General features: G+C 53.8%; 1 protein-coding gene across 1 annotated transcript; it reads left to right on the top strand.

Moving 5' to 3' along the window:
* The first annotated feature begins 16 nt into the window (after positions 1–16).
* On the top strand, positions 17–15,904 carry MAP3K10 (mitogen-activated protein kinase kinase kinase 10). Its single transcript, XM_024768753.1, has 10 exons — positions 17–872; positions 5,026–5,206; positions 8,070–8,218; positions 8,692–8,867; positions 9,691–9,937; positions 11,459–11,575; positions 13,395–13,572; positions 13,672–13,784; positions 14,159–14,689; positions 15,483–15,904. Exons 1-10 carry the CDS (start codon positions 191–193, stop codon positions 15,803–15,805), a joined length of 2,697 nt encoding a protein of 898 aa, XP_024624521.1. The 5' UTR covers positions 17–190; the 3' UTR covers positions 15,806–15,904.
* Positions 15,905–15,910: the final 6 nt, after the last annotated feature.

The raw sequence follows: 15,910 nt of genomic DNA, 5'->3' as shown, positions 1-15,910 counted from the left end.
TCAGAGGGGCCAGCCCTGCCCTTTTAAAGAGGCTTTTTCTTGCTCCTGCGGAGGGCCCCCCAGCCATGGCCCCCAGGAGCCTCCTAGAACCCGCAGGGACTGCCCCCCATCCTGGCCGCCGGGGCCCGCCTTCTGCATCCCGCGGGCAGCCTGTGTGAAGCGGCCTCCCGCAGCCCCTGGCCCCACCCCCATGGAGGAGGAGGAGTTGGGGGCGGCCAAGGAGTGGGGCACGACCCCCGCGGGGCCCGTCTGGACCGCAGTGTTCGACTACGAGGCGGTGGGCGAGGAGGAGCTGACCCTGCGGAGGGGCGACCGCGTCCAGGTGCTTTCCCAGGACTGTGCCGTGTCGGGCGACGAGGGCTGGTGGACCGGGCAGCTACCCAGCGGCCGTGTGGGCGTCTTCCCCAGCAACTACGTGGCCCCTGGCACCCCCGCCGCGCCCGCGGACCTCCAGCTGCCCCAGGAGATCCCCTTCCACGAGCTGCAGCTGGAGGAGATCATCGGTGTAGGGGGCTTTGGCAAGGTCTATCGGGCCCTGTGGCATGGCGAGGAGGTGGCGGTCAAGGCCGCCCGGCTGGACCCTGAACGGGACCCAGCAGTGACAGCAGAGCAGGTGCGCCAGGAGGCCCGGCTCTTCGGAGCCCTGCAGCACCCCAACATCATTGCCCTCAGGGGCGCCTGCCTCAGCCCCCCACACCTCTGCCTGGTGATGGAGTATGCCAGAGGGGGCGCACTGAGCAGGGTGCTGGCAGGGCGCAGGGTGCCCCCTCACGTGCTGGTCAACTGGGCTGTGCAGGTGGCCCGGGGCATGAACTACCTACACAATGATGCCCCTGTGCCCATCATCCACCGGGACCTCAAGTCCATCAACAGTAAGTGGTGTCCTCCCCAAAAAACTTGCTTCCGTAGAACCTTGTGAGGACAAGCCTAGGTGGCGGGATGGGGACACCAGAAGACACTGCCTGGGGCAAGAAGGGGCAGCAGTATACCTTCAGGGCCAGGTGAGGCAGTCCTTGCCCCATTAAGAGAGAAAAAGGAGGCCCAGAAAGGTTGAAGGAATACCTGCCTCCTAGGCTACAGTCACAGTAGCCCAATAAATATGTATAAATGAACAGTGTGACAGGCCTTGTGCTCCCTGCTGTAAATAGGACAGGTACAGCGCCTGCCCTCATGGCACTTACTGTCCAGCCACGCTGCCAGAGTCCACCAGGCAGAGACAGATAGAACCTGGCCTGGAGTCGGGGTTTCTCAGTCTCAGCGCTACTGACATTTGGGGCCAGATGATTGCAGGGGGCTGTCCTGTGTGATGTAGGTTACTTAGTAGCATCCTTGGCCTCTACCCACTAGATGCCGTTAGCATTCTCCACCCCCCCATCCCCCAGTTATGACAACCAGAAATGTCTCCAGACATTGCCAAATGTCCTCTGGAGGGCAGACTAGCCCTCAGTTGAGAACCACTTCCAGGTGTCCTCCTAGGCCTCTGCCCCAGCTAGCCAAGACACACTGGGAAAGATGAGGGAGGAGGAAAAGGGATGTGGCTTATGTAAAAGCATCCAAGCTGTCTGGCCTGTCATAGACTTTCAAAAGTTGATTGGTTGGTTGAATGAGGTCTGGGGCCAGATGGAAAGCAAGGTTCCCCAGAACCTACATCTAGTTCAAGGAGCTTCTCATGATGTCAAATATTAATTGAGCACCTATCAAGTAGAAGCCCAACAGGGACTAAAACAGCCATGGTTTCTGCCCTTACAGCACTCACAGTCATTCCCCGGATATTCATTCATTTCCCGGATATTTCCTGAGCACCTGTTGTGTATTAGGCCCTGTCCTGACCCTTAGGATACAGCAGGGAAAAAAATCCTACCTTCCTGGCTGTCCCGTCCTTCCTCTGCCTCATGTCACTCCCTTTCATTTCTGCATTTATTTGTTCAGTTTATTCTTTCGTTTGGTATTTACTGGGCCAAATCATATACTAAGCAAGAGAGATCAGTAGTGAGTGGGGCCAGCATGTTCCCTGCCCTCACGTGATAGGTGAGGGTTTTCTCTTTGTCCTCAGCCCTCACATCTCATCTATTTCTGACTCCTGTCAGTTCTACATCTTGAAGTTTGTTTGACCCCCATCCCACTGTTTCATGTTCGTTGCTAGGCCTCACCACCACCAACTGCAAGCCCCTAGAATAGAGGGACAGGGTCTTCCTTACCTGGCAGGCCTGGCATTCATACACTCAACAGATAGCTACCGAGTGCCCGGGGTGCGCCAAGCCCTGCACCAGCCCCAGAGAATTGAGCAAGACAGACTGATGGTCCCCATCTCCATTGATGCTGATGCTCTGACTCCTGAAATGCTGGGTAAATGGAGGCAGGACTGCCAACACACTCCTCTTGAAGGCTGGGGTCCCTTCTCAGCCCTGCCTCACCCCTGCTGATTCACAGCCTGCAGGTGGGGTATCAGGACATGCTCCCACGCCCCCAAGTTTTTCTGTAGCCAATGCCACTTGGACAAAGGGTTGGTGGGGCTCTTAGGCCAGGGCTTCCTGCTTGGGCAATGGAACTGCTCCATGCCTGAGACAGAGGAAACAGGGCCGCCACAGTACAGCTTCCCCCATTCAGCCTCCCCTGAGGAGATCCTCATCTGACGCCATTCATTCATTGTTTTATTCAACTAATAATTCTGAAGCAGAATTAAGTGTACTAGGCACTGTCCTGGGCTCTGGGATTACAGATGTGAACAAGCCGAGACAGATGTGAATGAGGCAAGACCCCCCCCCCATAGAAGTTATAGTCTAGTGAACAAAAATAGATGGTTGATATTTAAATAGATAACAAAATTTCAGAGAGTTTCAAGGACTCTGAAGGAAACAAAGCGGATTAAGGATGGGGCAGAGGGAGCTCTTTAGATCAGAGCTCCAGGAAGGCAACACTTGAGCAGAGACCTGAACCCAGAGGACCCAGCTTTACAAAGATCTAGGCATGGCAAAGGTCCTGAGGTGGGGATGAAGCTGCCTTGTTGGAGAAACAGCAAGGAGACCGAAGAGGTCGGAAGAGCAGGAGGGAGGCAGAGGTGGAAGGAAGTGAGGTCATAAAAGTAGATGGGCCAGATCACATTAACCTTGGGGGCCACTGTGAGTGCTTTGGATATTTTATTCAATGTAGTAGAAGCCATTAGAGGGTCTTAAGCAGGGGTAGCATAATCAGATAAATACTTTTTAAAGTGAATTGATTTAGGCCCAGCCTGGGAGATGCAGAAATAAAGTGTAAGACCATGGGGTGTTCCCTCTGTCACAGGGTCACTCCACAAACAGGAAAGTTGGTGACTCGAGAAGGGAGAACTTCTGGGAGGTAGAGTCACATGCTAGAGAGTCTCGAGAGGCTTCCAGGAGGAGGTGACATTTGAGTTGGGTTTTAAAGAAGGGACAAGATTCCCAACAGTGTTACCTTGGGCAGTGGTCTGAGCTCTCTAAAACTTAGTCTCTTCATCTGCCAAATGGGTATGACAGCAGAATTGCCGCATTGTTACGATGATTGGAGAAGTAGCCAGGAATGGCCAAAGATAAAGGTGGAGACATAAGAAACAGTTATGGCAACATCACACACTAATAAAGAGAGCTGATGCTTTTAGAGGGCCTACTATTGCTTCAGGAAATAATGCTTTACTACAACCCTAGAGGGTCAATGCCTTATCATCTCCATTTAACAGAGGAGAAATCGTAGTGTTAAAAATAAAGTAAATAAGATTATGCAACGAATAAGTGGCAGAGCTGGGATTCAAACCCAGGCAGGATACTACTGTACACTACCTTCTGTTTGACAGAAGGTAGTAGAATATCACGGCAGTTAAGAGATTGGACTCTGATGACAGATCTAGTTTGGGTCTTTGCCCCACCATTTTCTCTTTTTTTTAGCCACACTGTGCGCCTTGCGCGATCTCAGTTCCCCAACCCGGGATTGAACCTGGCCCACAACAGTGAAAGCCCGGAATCCTAACCGCTAGGCCACCCACGAACTGCCCCCACCATTTTCTAGCTGTGTGATCTCGGCCAAGTGACTTCATCTCTCTGAGCCTCAGTTTGCTAGTCAATAAAGTGGGTTGCTTGCTAGTTAATTTGTGTAAAGGGCTTAGCACAGTGCCTGTCATATAATAGGCTCCTAATAAACACTAGCCACGGCTGTTATTGTTAGTAATAACCCTAGACAGCAGGTAAGTTGGAACCATTCAATATGCTTGAGGGATGTATCAGTCAGATTTTTGTCATAATAATGCTGTGTAACAACCCTCCCACCCTCCCTGAACTTGGTGTCTTAAAACTCAGTGTCCTTTATTACTGCTTATACATTTGCAGGCCTGATGGAGGGTAAACTGATTTAGGCAGGGCTCAGCTGAAGAGGCTTTGCTCCGAGTATCTCTCATGTTCCTTGGACCAGCAGGCTAGCCGAGGCATGTTCTCATAGTGATGGCAGAAGGGCAAGAGGGCAAGCAGACATGAGAGGCCTGGGCTTGGAACTAGCATTCTGTCCCTTCTGCCTCATTTTATCAGACAAAGCAAGTCATACGGCCAACCCAGAGTAAAGGATGTGGAGATACAAAGAGTGTGACACAGAAAGGAGCAGAATTGGGGCCATGAATGCAGCTACCCACAGCAGGTGACAAAAAGGAAAGGAAAACCATCCCCTTCTGCTTATGGTTTGTAGTTGTCACTTCTGCGGTGGTTGGGAATTCAAGGCCTGGACCTAGGAGAACCAAGGCCGTGGCCATCGACATTTCACTGAGCTCCCCTGGGCCCAAGTTGGAGTCAGGAGGCCAGTGAACTCAGGAGAAGCTCCCCAACGCCTCATGGGAGCCTGAGGCAGGGATTAGACCATCAGGAAAGCGTTCATGGTCTTCGAGGCCAGGAAAGGAGCTGCTGCAGAGGGGGGCGACCCCAGGCGGCAGGGAGAGAACAAGTAGGAGATTCCAGTTGAGGCGGGGGCAGGACACACGGGGCTGCAGCCAGCAGGTCTGGGGTGACCCACCTTTCTTCCTACCCACAGTCCTTATTCTGGAGGCCATCGAGAACCACAACCTCGCAGATACGGTGCTCAAAATCACAGACTTCGGCCTCGCCCGTGAGTGGCACAAGACCACCAAAATGAGCGCTGCGGGGACTTACGCCTGGATGGCTCCGGAGGTTATCCGTCTCTCCCTGTTCTCCAAAAGCAGTGACGTCTGGAGGTGCTGACGGTGGGACAGGGGAGGCCTCCTGGGAAGGGAGGAGGGAGGAAGGGGGAAACGGCAGAGTGGGAGGGACAGTCGGCCACTGCAGCGGGGATCCGAGCCTGGCAAAGGGTCCCGCCAGCAAGGTCAGACCATCAGACAAGCACAAAAGCAGGTGGCTGCTTTGCCAGCAGAAGTGGCAGCTGAGGAGGACTTGGATTACGTTTGAAAATTCCAGGAGTATAAAGATAGGTGGTCAGCACCAAAGACCCCTCAAACACCATCCATTACTCTGCCCCCACTCATCAAACAGGAAACCATTCATTCATTCATTCATTCATCCATCCATCCAACTGCACTGGGAGCTAGGGATACAGCAGTATATAAAAACAGACCCATTTCCTGCCCACGGGAATAATACATACCTCAGAAGCTAAAAAAGGCTGTTTTTAAGTTGCAATTATAATAATAATTTTTAAAAGGTAGTAAGTTAGTCCACCAGAAAAGTACTAGACCGTGTTACGAGCTAGGAGGTTGATTGAAAGGCACTCTGAGGGCTGGAGGTGACTTCGGGAAAGGCTTTTCTGAGAAGTGGTACTTGAGCTGCGTTCTGGATGACAAGGAGCCAATCATGCAAAGTTTAGGAGAAGAGGCTTTCCAGGAAGAGGGAACAGCTTCCACAGAGGAGGAACTGAGGTGAGAACGAGCGTGGTGTGTTCCAGAAAGGAACATGTGGCTGGAGCAGAGCAGGCAAGGAGGAAAGTAGTAGGAAATGATGGAGGCGGGAGAGCCGGAGGGTCTTGCAGGTGAGGGAGTAGATCCAGGTTTATCCTAAGTGCGCTGGAAAGCCATTAGAGGCATTTGTGAATGACATGATCTGATTTAACATCACAAAGGCTCCCTCGCCTGGTGGATTGTAGGGGACAGGAGTTGGGGCAGGAGGCCAATGAGGAGGCTGTTCATTGCCTGCGAGACCTGGTGACAGCAGAAACTTAACCTTCTACTTGCGGTGGGCAGCCAAACCAAGATCATTCCCCGGCTGAGGCTCCAGATGGACCAAGCTGCAAAGTCATGGTATTGGGGCAAACAAATAAGACAGGAATTCTCAACTAGAGCAGCGTGGCCCTTTGGGGGGAAGTTTAGTCTTGCTTCACAGAAGGCATTCATTTATGGTCCCAAACATTTATAGGAGCCATATTTCAGTGGCGAGGAACAGAAAACCCAAAATAAAAACAAGACTGATGTTTTTGCTGTCAGGTAAAAGCCCATGACTTTTACACGATATAGTACCCCCAGCATTAGGGATTGAGTCCTATATTAGGGTTTTTTACTGTGGTGTCCTTGACACTGGGCAGGATAATTCTTCCTTGTGTGGTACTGTCCTGTACCTTTCAGGATGTTAAGTATCCATGATTCCCAGCCACCAAATGTCAGTAGCACTCCCCAGTCATTGTGACAATCAAAACATCCCCACAGGTTTCCAGAGACGTGGGAGAGGCTGTGAGGGGAGGGTCTGGCCCCCTCCAGTTACAAGCCACTGTTACTCTTCTCCACCTTGTATAGCCTCCATTCCCAAGTCCACTTCATGGTCCAAAATGGCTGCTTGAGCTCCAGATTTTATGTCTATATTCCAACCAGGAGGAAGGAGGAAAGAGGAAAGGGGACCCCTCCCCTTTAAGGACACTTCCTGGAAGTTAGTTGCACACTACACACTCCTCTGTATCCCACTGGCCAGAACCGTTGCCATATGGGCACACTTAGATGCAAAGGAGGATGGAAAATTATTTCAGGCAGCATTCGCCCAGCTCAAATTTACCAGTGCTGTCACTGAGAGGAGGGGACACTGTCAGCTGCATGAGGGCAGGGGTGGTGTCTGTCTTATTCCAGTACCTGGAACAATGCCTGGCACACAGCAGACATTTAATAAGTGTATGTTGAATGAATGCATGGAACGGGGGAGCACGGGGATCTACTACGTGTTGGGCACTGCATGAAACAGGGATCAGGATCCAGAAGGAGAACAGTTTACTGGAGAAGATGGACACGCAGGTGATCGTAGCACAGTGGTGCATGCTCTGGAATCGTGTAGCCATTAAGGACGCTGTCGTGGGCATCAGACAGACCTAAGTCTCAGTGTGGCTCCATCACCTATGAGCAGTGTGACTTTAAGCAAACAACTTAACCTCTCTCTGCCTGCACCTGCTCATTGGATAAAATTAGGGTCATTCCAGTGCCTTCTGCCTTACAGGACTGTTGTGAGGCCTCGAGCAGTGCTGGCCTGGAGTAAGTGCTTTATAAATATTAAATAGTGTTAACTTGTTTTTAGAGGTAAGTGCAGAGGGTTCTGTGGAAACATAGTGAAGGGGCTTCCAACCCAGCTTTGGAGGCTGTGGAATCAAGGAAGGCTTCCAGGTAGAGGGGGCACCCGAGTTGTGACTTAAAGGACCGTTAGGCAAAGGAAAGGGTGTTCTCAACCAAGGGAACAGCATGTGCAAAGGCCAGAGGTTAGGAAGAACAGCGTTTGTTCAACTGTTCAGCGTGGCTGCAAGATGAAGCTGGGGGTGGTACGGGGCTGAGAGTGTTTAGAGGCGAGGCTGCGGGGTCATCAAGATCAGAGCTAAGAAGGGTGGATTTGCTCAGTGGGCATGGGGAACCCACTGAAGGTTTTCAGGCAGAAGAGAGGCAGAGCAAAGGAGAGACATCAGAGAACCAACCCCACCAGATCAGGCCGATAGAGGTCAAATCAGGTTCTTGCAGCCTCATTGGCCAGGGCTGGCTGCTTGGGGGAGGGAGGCCCACCATGGGACTGGAGGCAGGGCTGGGGTGTAGGTGGGGATTAGGGTGGGCTGTGGCATCACCCCTCCCTCTCCCCCACCTGCAGCTTCGGAGTACTGCTCTGGGAGCTGCTGACGGGTGAGGTCCCCTACCGTGAAATCGACGCCTTGGCCGTGGCATATGGTGTGGCTATGAACAAGCTGACTCTGCCCATTCCCTCCACATGCCCCGAGCCCTTTGCCCGCCTACTGGAGGGTGAGCCAGGGCCCCGTGGAGAGGGTAGGCTCAGCTAGGGGTGGCAGGGGCCCTCAGGCCCAGACCTCACTCTTTCACACCCATCCATACCTTTGGGCCCAGGAGTGAGGGACAAGGGGCTGGAACCATGGGACCATGAACAGTCTCCCCCACAGTTGGCTCCATGGCCTCCAGACCTGTGTTCTGGCTAGGCCCACAGCTCTTGAGGGCAACCTGTTAGGACTCACTGGCCCTGGGATTCCTCCCCTCGATTCTACCACCAGTCAGGGAACAGGTCCCTGAGTTTCTCTCCCCAGAGTTTCACCAAGTGAAACACTGCCAGGAATTTGGCTTTGAATTCCTTCCCCTTGGCTCCATGGGAGCTGTTTGTCCACAGTCCCTTAAAGTCCTGCCTCCACTGAGCAGGCCGATGCCCCAGAGCATGGCCACTGACATTTCCACTCCCACTGCTGTCCTCTCCACCCCCACCCCAGAATGCTGGGACCCAGACCCCCACGGGCGGCCAGATTTTGGCAGCATCTTGAAGCAACTTGAAGTCATCGAACAGTCAGCCCTGTTCCAGATGCCGCTGGAGTCTTTCCACTCACTGCAGGAAGACTGGAAGCTGGAGATTCAACACATGTTCGATGACCTCCGGACCAAGGAGAAGGTGAAGGCAGGAGGCAAGGTGGGAGGGATGGAGCAAGATCCCTGAGTTCTGATGCCTTGGATGGGGCAGAATCCCTTACCCTGAGCCCAGGGGTCTTTGGGTCCATGCAGGGCCTAGGGAGCCTTTCTTGCATATTAAGAAAAGACAGCCTCCTGTTGGAAGGTTGATAAAAAAAAAGGTACCCTCAGGGGTTTCCCTGGTGGCGCAGTGGTTGAGAGTCCGCCTGCCAATGCAGGGGACGCGGGTTCGTGCCCTGGTCTGGGAGCATCCCACATGCCGCGGAGCGGCTGGGCCCGTGAGCCATGGCCACTGAGCCTGTGTGTCCAGAGCCTGTGCGCCGCAACGGGAGAGGCCACAACAATGAGAGGCCCGCATACCACCAAAAAAAAAAAAAGAAGGCGCCCTGCACTCAAGTACTTACAAGTGATACTGCATGAGGTCTGGGACTGGCTTTAAAATCCTACAGCAAAAATGGGGAGAGAGGAGAGAAGGAAGGTGATACATGAAAAAAGATTTGCAAAGTATAGAAAATTGTTGAAGTTGGATGATGGGTACATGGGGCACACTTTTCTCTCCATGGTGGATGTTTTCCAAATTGAAGACTTAAAAAATTAAAAATCAAAGAGGAAGGAAAAAAGAAAAGCCACCCCTTGCTTTGAGCTAAGACAGTCCCCTGCCCTGGCACCCAGCCTGGCTAGTGAAGTGTAAGTTGGATTGTGCCCCCCGTTTGCCCCACAGCAGGACAGCCCTGAGCAGGACACCAACCAGACCCAGGGACAGAGCAGCTAAGCTCCTAGCCCCAAGCCCCTCATCTCCTCTCCAGGAGCTCCGTAGCCGCGAGGAGGAACTGCTGCGGGCAGCGCAGGAGCAGCGGTTCCAGGAAGAGCAGCTGCGGCGGCGCGAGCAGGAGCTGGCCGAGCGTGAGATGGACGTCGTGGAGCGCGAGCTGCACCTGCTCATGTGCCAGCTGAGCCAGGAGAAGCCGCGGGTCCGCAAACGCAGGGGCAACTTCAAGCGCAGCCGCCTGCTCAAGCTGCGAGAAGGCAGCAGCCACATCAGCCTGCCCTCCGGTACCCGCCCACGTCCCCTGAGCATCCCCGAGAGGCCGCTGAGGGCATCCCTAACCCGGGGCTTATCTCTTCCTTTTATTTATGTATTTTTAAACTTTTTTTTATTGCTAGGTATATCACACCTTAGTAGAATCTCTCCCATGAAAGCAGGGAGGACCTACAGCCCCCCCATATGCCTCCACACGCCCTGTCCAAACACACCCCCCTGCCGCTCCCTAAGAGTAGCCCCTGTCTTGACTTTTAGGGCAATCACTTCCTTACTTTTCCTTATTGTTTTATCTCCCAGCAATTTGTTTAATATCTTTTAATATTTGTCTAATACCTTTTTTTCCTCCTTGCCAATAATTGGTTGAGGAACTGCATCATTTATCCCGTAGCATTTCCCACAGTCTGACGTTACTGCTTGCATCTCCCTGGTATCTTTTAACATGTCGCTCTGTCCCCTGAACTTCCTATAAACTGGTATTAGGTTAAACCATGTGAAACTGCTGACGTTCAGCCATTTTTGACCTACAGAAACAGACGTTTCACATGGCTCAACCTAATAGCTGGATCTCAGGGCTTAATCAGTTTCAAGTTCAGGTTTGATTTTCTTTTTTTTTTTAAATATTGCTTCCTAGGTAACATCAGAAGGCACATCATACTGATTTTTCTCTCTTTGTTACGAGAGATGTTACAAGCCCTAAAGCAGTGCCTAGAATAGCACCAGCCAACAGAGATACAATGCAAGCCGCGTGTGTAATTTTACATTTTCTAGTAGCCATATGAAAAAGGGGAAAAAACAGGTGAAATTAACTTTAATATATTTTGTTTAGCCAAATATACCCAAAATGTTGTGGTTTCACATGTAGTCAGTACGAGAAAAGTTGTTAATGAGGTATTTTAGCTTCTTGTTTTCACACTAAATCTTTGAAATCCAGGGTGTATTTTATCTTCACAGTGCATCTCAATCTGGGCTCTAAATTTTCATCAAAAAATCTTGAGCTGTATTTAGATTTCATAAAACGTACAGTTGGAAAGGCAGATCCACATACCAAAGTTGTTCCAAACATGCATAAATGTTCCCGATGACTGAACTGAGGGTCTGTTTTGAAAGGTAAACTTAAATTACTTACAATTAAATAAAGGTAGAACTCTCCAGTTCCTCAGCTGCACAAGCCACATTTCAAGCGCTCACTTGCCGTGTGTGGCATCATGACCACCATATTGGACACTCAGGCCTAGATCCTCAGGGCAGCAGCTCTCAGACCCGAGTGTGCATCAGAGGTAACTGGGGGGCTTTTACACCGCAGCTAGATTGCTGCACCTCCCCCCCACAGTTCCTGATTAAGGGAGGGCCCAAGAATCTGCATTTCCAAGAGGTTTCCACTTGACGTTGATGCTGCTGGTCTGGGAACACACTTTGAGAACCACCGCATGAAGGAATACAAAATGGTAGCATTCCTTCTATCCTTCTACAAAGGGAACCGCTCTTTGGCTACCCATGGAACCGTGTGCTTAGGGAAGTCTTTCTTTTCGCAGGCTTTGAACATAAGATCACAGTCCAGGCCTCTCCAACCCTGGACAAACGGAAAGGATCAGATGGGGTCAGCCCGCCCGCAAGCCCCAGCATCATCCCCCGGCTGAGGGCCATTCGCCGTGAGTATCTCCCAAGGCCCTGACCAGTCAGTCAGTGAACAGACTTCTCTGAGCACACATCTTGTACCAAGCCAGAGCAACACCAGGGGACCAGGTGGGCAGGGTCCCCTCCCTCATTCTCATGAGGGGAAACAGACAACAAGTAAACAAGCTGGTGAGCAGGATAATTTCCTATAGTGATAAGCGCTATAAAGGAAATCAGGGAAGGGAATAAAACAGAAGAGTTGCTGGTTTGAAATCACAAGGAAGGCCTGTCAGAGAAGGTGAGGTTTGAGCAGGGACCTGCAATGGTAAGGAGGAGTGACACATGCAGAGATCTGAAGGAACAGCATCCCTGGCAGAGGGAACAGCAAAGACGAAGGCCCAGAGGCAGGAACAAGCATGGTGTGTTTATCAGCTGGGAAGGCCAACTTGGCCGGAGTAGGATGAATGGGAGAGACAGCACTAGGCTTATGGTCAAGGGTTCAGCAGGGGAGGATCACACTGGGCCTTAAGAGCTGGGATAAGGAATCTGGATTTTATTTTAAATGAGACGGGGGAGTCTCTGGAGGGCTGTGAGCAAGGCAGTGATGTGGTAAAATTAACCTTCTCCCTCTGGCCACCGTGAGGAGTAGGGATTGGAGGACAGCAGGAGTCAAGGTGGGAGGCAAGTGAGACGAGGGGGCTGGGCCAGGGTGGGGGCCTTGAAGAGGGGAGAGGGTGAGTCAGCTACATGGCAGAGGTACAGCTGTCAGGGTTTGCTGATGAGTTGAAGGGTACCCGGCCGGCTCCCCAGTCTGTTCTGCCCCATCATTCACCCCTGGCCTCGCCCCACACACCACCCCCTACACACACTTCTGTTTGGGCACCTGCTTTGTACCAGGCCCCAGAGGTCATTCTCCTGGGGGGATGCAAAGACAAATAATGACCAAACAGTGAGTCAGGACTAGCATCGGGGTATGTTCAACATGTGATAGGAACAGAGGAGAGAGAGCAACTGACGCTGCAGGGAACAAGTCTGCTCCAGAACACTCCACAGGGCCTCAGCATCTGCTGTTCCCTCTGCCTGAAAGGCTCCTCTCCCTTGTATCAACTTGACTCACTCCCTCACCTCCTTCAAGTCTTTGCTCGTATCTCTCCTTCTCACACATGAGACCTTCCCTAACTCCCCAAACCCCTCACCTGCTTTATATTTCCCACAGCGCTTATCACCTCCTAGCCCCCTACCCAGGTGATGTACCTAGTGTGACTCTTGTTGATCGTCTGTCTTCACCCACTAAAACGCAAACGCCTCAGGGCAGGGACTTTTTTTTTTTTTTCATATTTATTTATTTATTTGACTGCACCAGGTCTTAGTTGTGGTATGCAGGATCTTCTTTGCCCCGTGTGGGATCTTTAGTTGCAGCATGTGGGCTCTAGTTCCCTGACAAGGGATTGAACCCGGGCCCCCTGCAGTGGGAGTGCGGAGTCTTAGCCACTGGACCACCAGGGAAGTCCCCAGGGCAGGGACTTTTGTCTGCCTTGACCACTGATGCCTTCTCAGGACCTGCCACGGGCTTGGCACGTAGCACGTGCTAGTAAACCTTTGGGAATGAATGGATGGCTGAAAGGTTAGGCTGTGAGAAGTGACGGGTGATGAAACTGAGGAAGCTGGACGTCGTCCTGACAGCAGTGGGGAGCTATGGAAGGATGTAGAGCAGGGGAGGGTCATGATTGGAGTTGGAGTCCAAGCTCCCTTGGGCTTCCAGGTGGAGGGTGGGACCAAGGGGAGAAGAGTAAGGCTGGGAGCTCAGCGGGGACAGACTAAGACCCACTAACCAAGTGGCTTCTCTCGGCCCAGTGACTCCTGTGGATGGTGGTGGAGGTAGCAGCAGTGGCAGCAGCAGTGGTGGCAGTGGGACGTGGGGCCGCAACAGTGGACCCCCAAAGAAGGAAGAACTGGTTGGGGGCAAGAAGAAGGGCCGGACCTGGGGGCCCAGCTCCACGTTGCAGAAGGAGCGGGCTGGAGGAGAGGAGAGGTATTGGCTACATGGAGCCCATCCCACACCCTGTGCCTCTTCCCCAGGCCCTTGGCAGCCAGGAGGCCTATAACCCCCCATCTTTGGTGACCCCTGCAGGCTGAAGGCCCTGGGAGAAGGAAGCAAACAGTGGTCATCAAGTGCCCCCAACCTGGGCAAATCCCCCAAACACACTCCCATCACCCCAGGCTTTGCTAGCCTCAATGAGATGGGTAAGAGGGTGAGGGTGCCTTTAAAAGGGAGGGGGAAGGAATATTCCCTGGCAAAGGGGACCGTAACCCAAGACCAAGGGGTGACCATTCCCCAGGGCTGCAAGGAGGGAGCCGGATTTCACTGGGCCAGAGGGTAGGACACATACCTGGAATGGGAGCAGCCGGTCCCTGGGGTGTGGGGATCATTCCCCGGAGGAGGGGGTTTGAGGGGAGAAATAGTCGAGAACCACGCTTAGTGGGCCTTGGTGCTCTTGTTGGAGGGGTCATTTCATTGGGGCAACCCCTTGCCTCCAGATCCGAGGGGGGTGGGTGGAGGGGCCAGGCGCCTAGAGTTAAGTGAGTCGAGTCCAGTGACGGCCCTCTCCCGGTTGCAGAGGAGTTCGCGGAGGCGGACGGAGGCAGCAGCGTGCCCCCCTCGCCCTACACCACCCCGTCCTACCTCACGGTGCCGCTGCCCAGCCAGCCCTCTCCCGGGGCGCGGGCGCCATGGGAGCCAACGCCGCCCGCCCGGCCCGGGCACGGCTCCCGGCGGCGCTCGGCCAACGGCGAGGAGCCGCGGAGCTGGCTCGATGGCCTCTTCTTCCCCCGCGGCGGCCGCTTCCCGCGGGGCCTCAGCCCACCCGGGCGCTCCCCGAGCCGCCGCGATGACTGTTCGCTGCTGCGCTCCGACAGCGACGAGGCCGCGCCGGCCGCGCCCTCCCCGCCGCCCTCCCCACCCGCACCCGCGCCCAGCACCAACCCCCTGGTGGACCTGGAGCTGGAGAGCTTCAAGAAGGACCCCCGCCAGTCACTCACGCCCACCCACGTCACGGCCGCGCGCGCTGTGAGCCGCGGGCACCGGAGGACGCCGTCAGACGGGGCGCTGGGGCAGCGGGGGACGCCCGAGCCCACCGGCCCTGGCCTTGGTGAGTGAGGCTCCACGCGCCCACGGCTCAGAAAAAGGCGCATCTCCCGTGCCCCCACCAAAGCCCTGTGTCCCAGCCCAGCGACGACCCCCTGGATGCTAAGGCATCCTCCCCTGCTTAGCATGGGGAGGAGGGTCTGTGTCCCCATGGCCCCCACTGCTTTGTGAGGCATTGTGAGTCCCTGGGTAATTGAGACGCAGGGTGCAGTAGGGCTGGCAAACTCTAATGCCTACAGGGGCCAGGCAGGTGGCATTAATGGCAACAACAATTACTAGAGCTAATACCCATGTGCTATGCCCTGTTCTATATAGTTTACTAACTCACAAAGATGATTAGAACAGACAGGAGCTAAGAGCTTCCTATCAGGCACTGTGCTACTTGTTCTACAATTACTGTTACCATTTTATTTAATCCTCACCTATGTAGCAAGGTGCTGTCATCCCCATTCACAGACAGCAACATGCCTGAGGAGTCTCTGTGGGTCTTTGTGAACCTGGCTCAGTGTCAGAGAGGTGCGAGGGATGAGGGCTTTGTCTAGAGTACAGCAAGGAAATGGGCTCTGAAAGATAAAGGACTGTGCCCAGAGTTGCACCCAGATGATTGAGCAGTTGGCGGGGTGGGGGGTGGGGGGTGGGTGGCTAGGTAAAGGTCCAAACCCTGCTGGAAAGTGGGCCCAACAAAATCAGCAGATTTCTCAAGAGAAGTCAAATTCCAATTTCATGTAAATGCTCCTGGCTTTTAAACACCACCCTCTGGCCTACGCCACTCACCTCATCTGATCCTCTCTTACCAGGCCCTCGAGATCCTCTGGACTTCCCCCGCCTGCCCGACCCCCAGGGCCTGTTTCCCACCCGCCGTCGGCCCCCCGAGTTCCCTGGCCGTCCCACCACCCTGACCTTCGCCCCACGACCCCGGCCAGCTGCCAGCCGTCCCCGCCTGGACCCCTGGAAACTGGTCTCCTTTGGCCAGACACTCAGCATCTCTCCTCCCAGCAGGCCGGACACTCCGGAGAGCCCCGGGCCCCCCAGCATGCAGCCCACGCTGCTTGACATGGATATGGAGGGGCAGAGCCAGGACAGCACAGTGCCCCTGTGTGGGGCCCACGGCTCCTTCTGAGGCCTGCCCACCCCCGCCCGCCTGGGCAGCCATGAATGTAGCGCCCCAGGCCCCGCCCCAGCCCACCATGCCACAAGGCAGGGGAGGCCCTGGGCAGGATACTCA

Source organism: Neophocaena asiaeorientalis, unplaced genomic scaffold, assembly GCF_003031525.2.
Source record: "Neophocaena asiaeorientalis asiaeorientalis breed wild unplaced genomic scaffold, Neophocaena_asiaeorientalis_V1.1 scaffold629, whole genome shotgun sequence".
NCBI lineage: Eukaryota > Metazoa > Chordata > Mammalia > Artiodactyla > Phocoenidae > Neophocaena > Neophocaena asiaeorientalis.
Note: the sequence above shows the minus strand (reverse complement) of the source record. Positions and strands in the feature narration are given on the sequence as shown.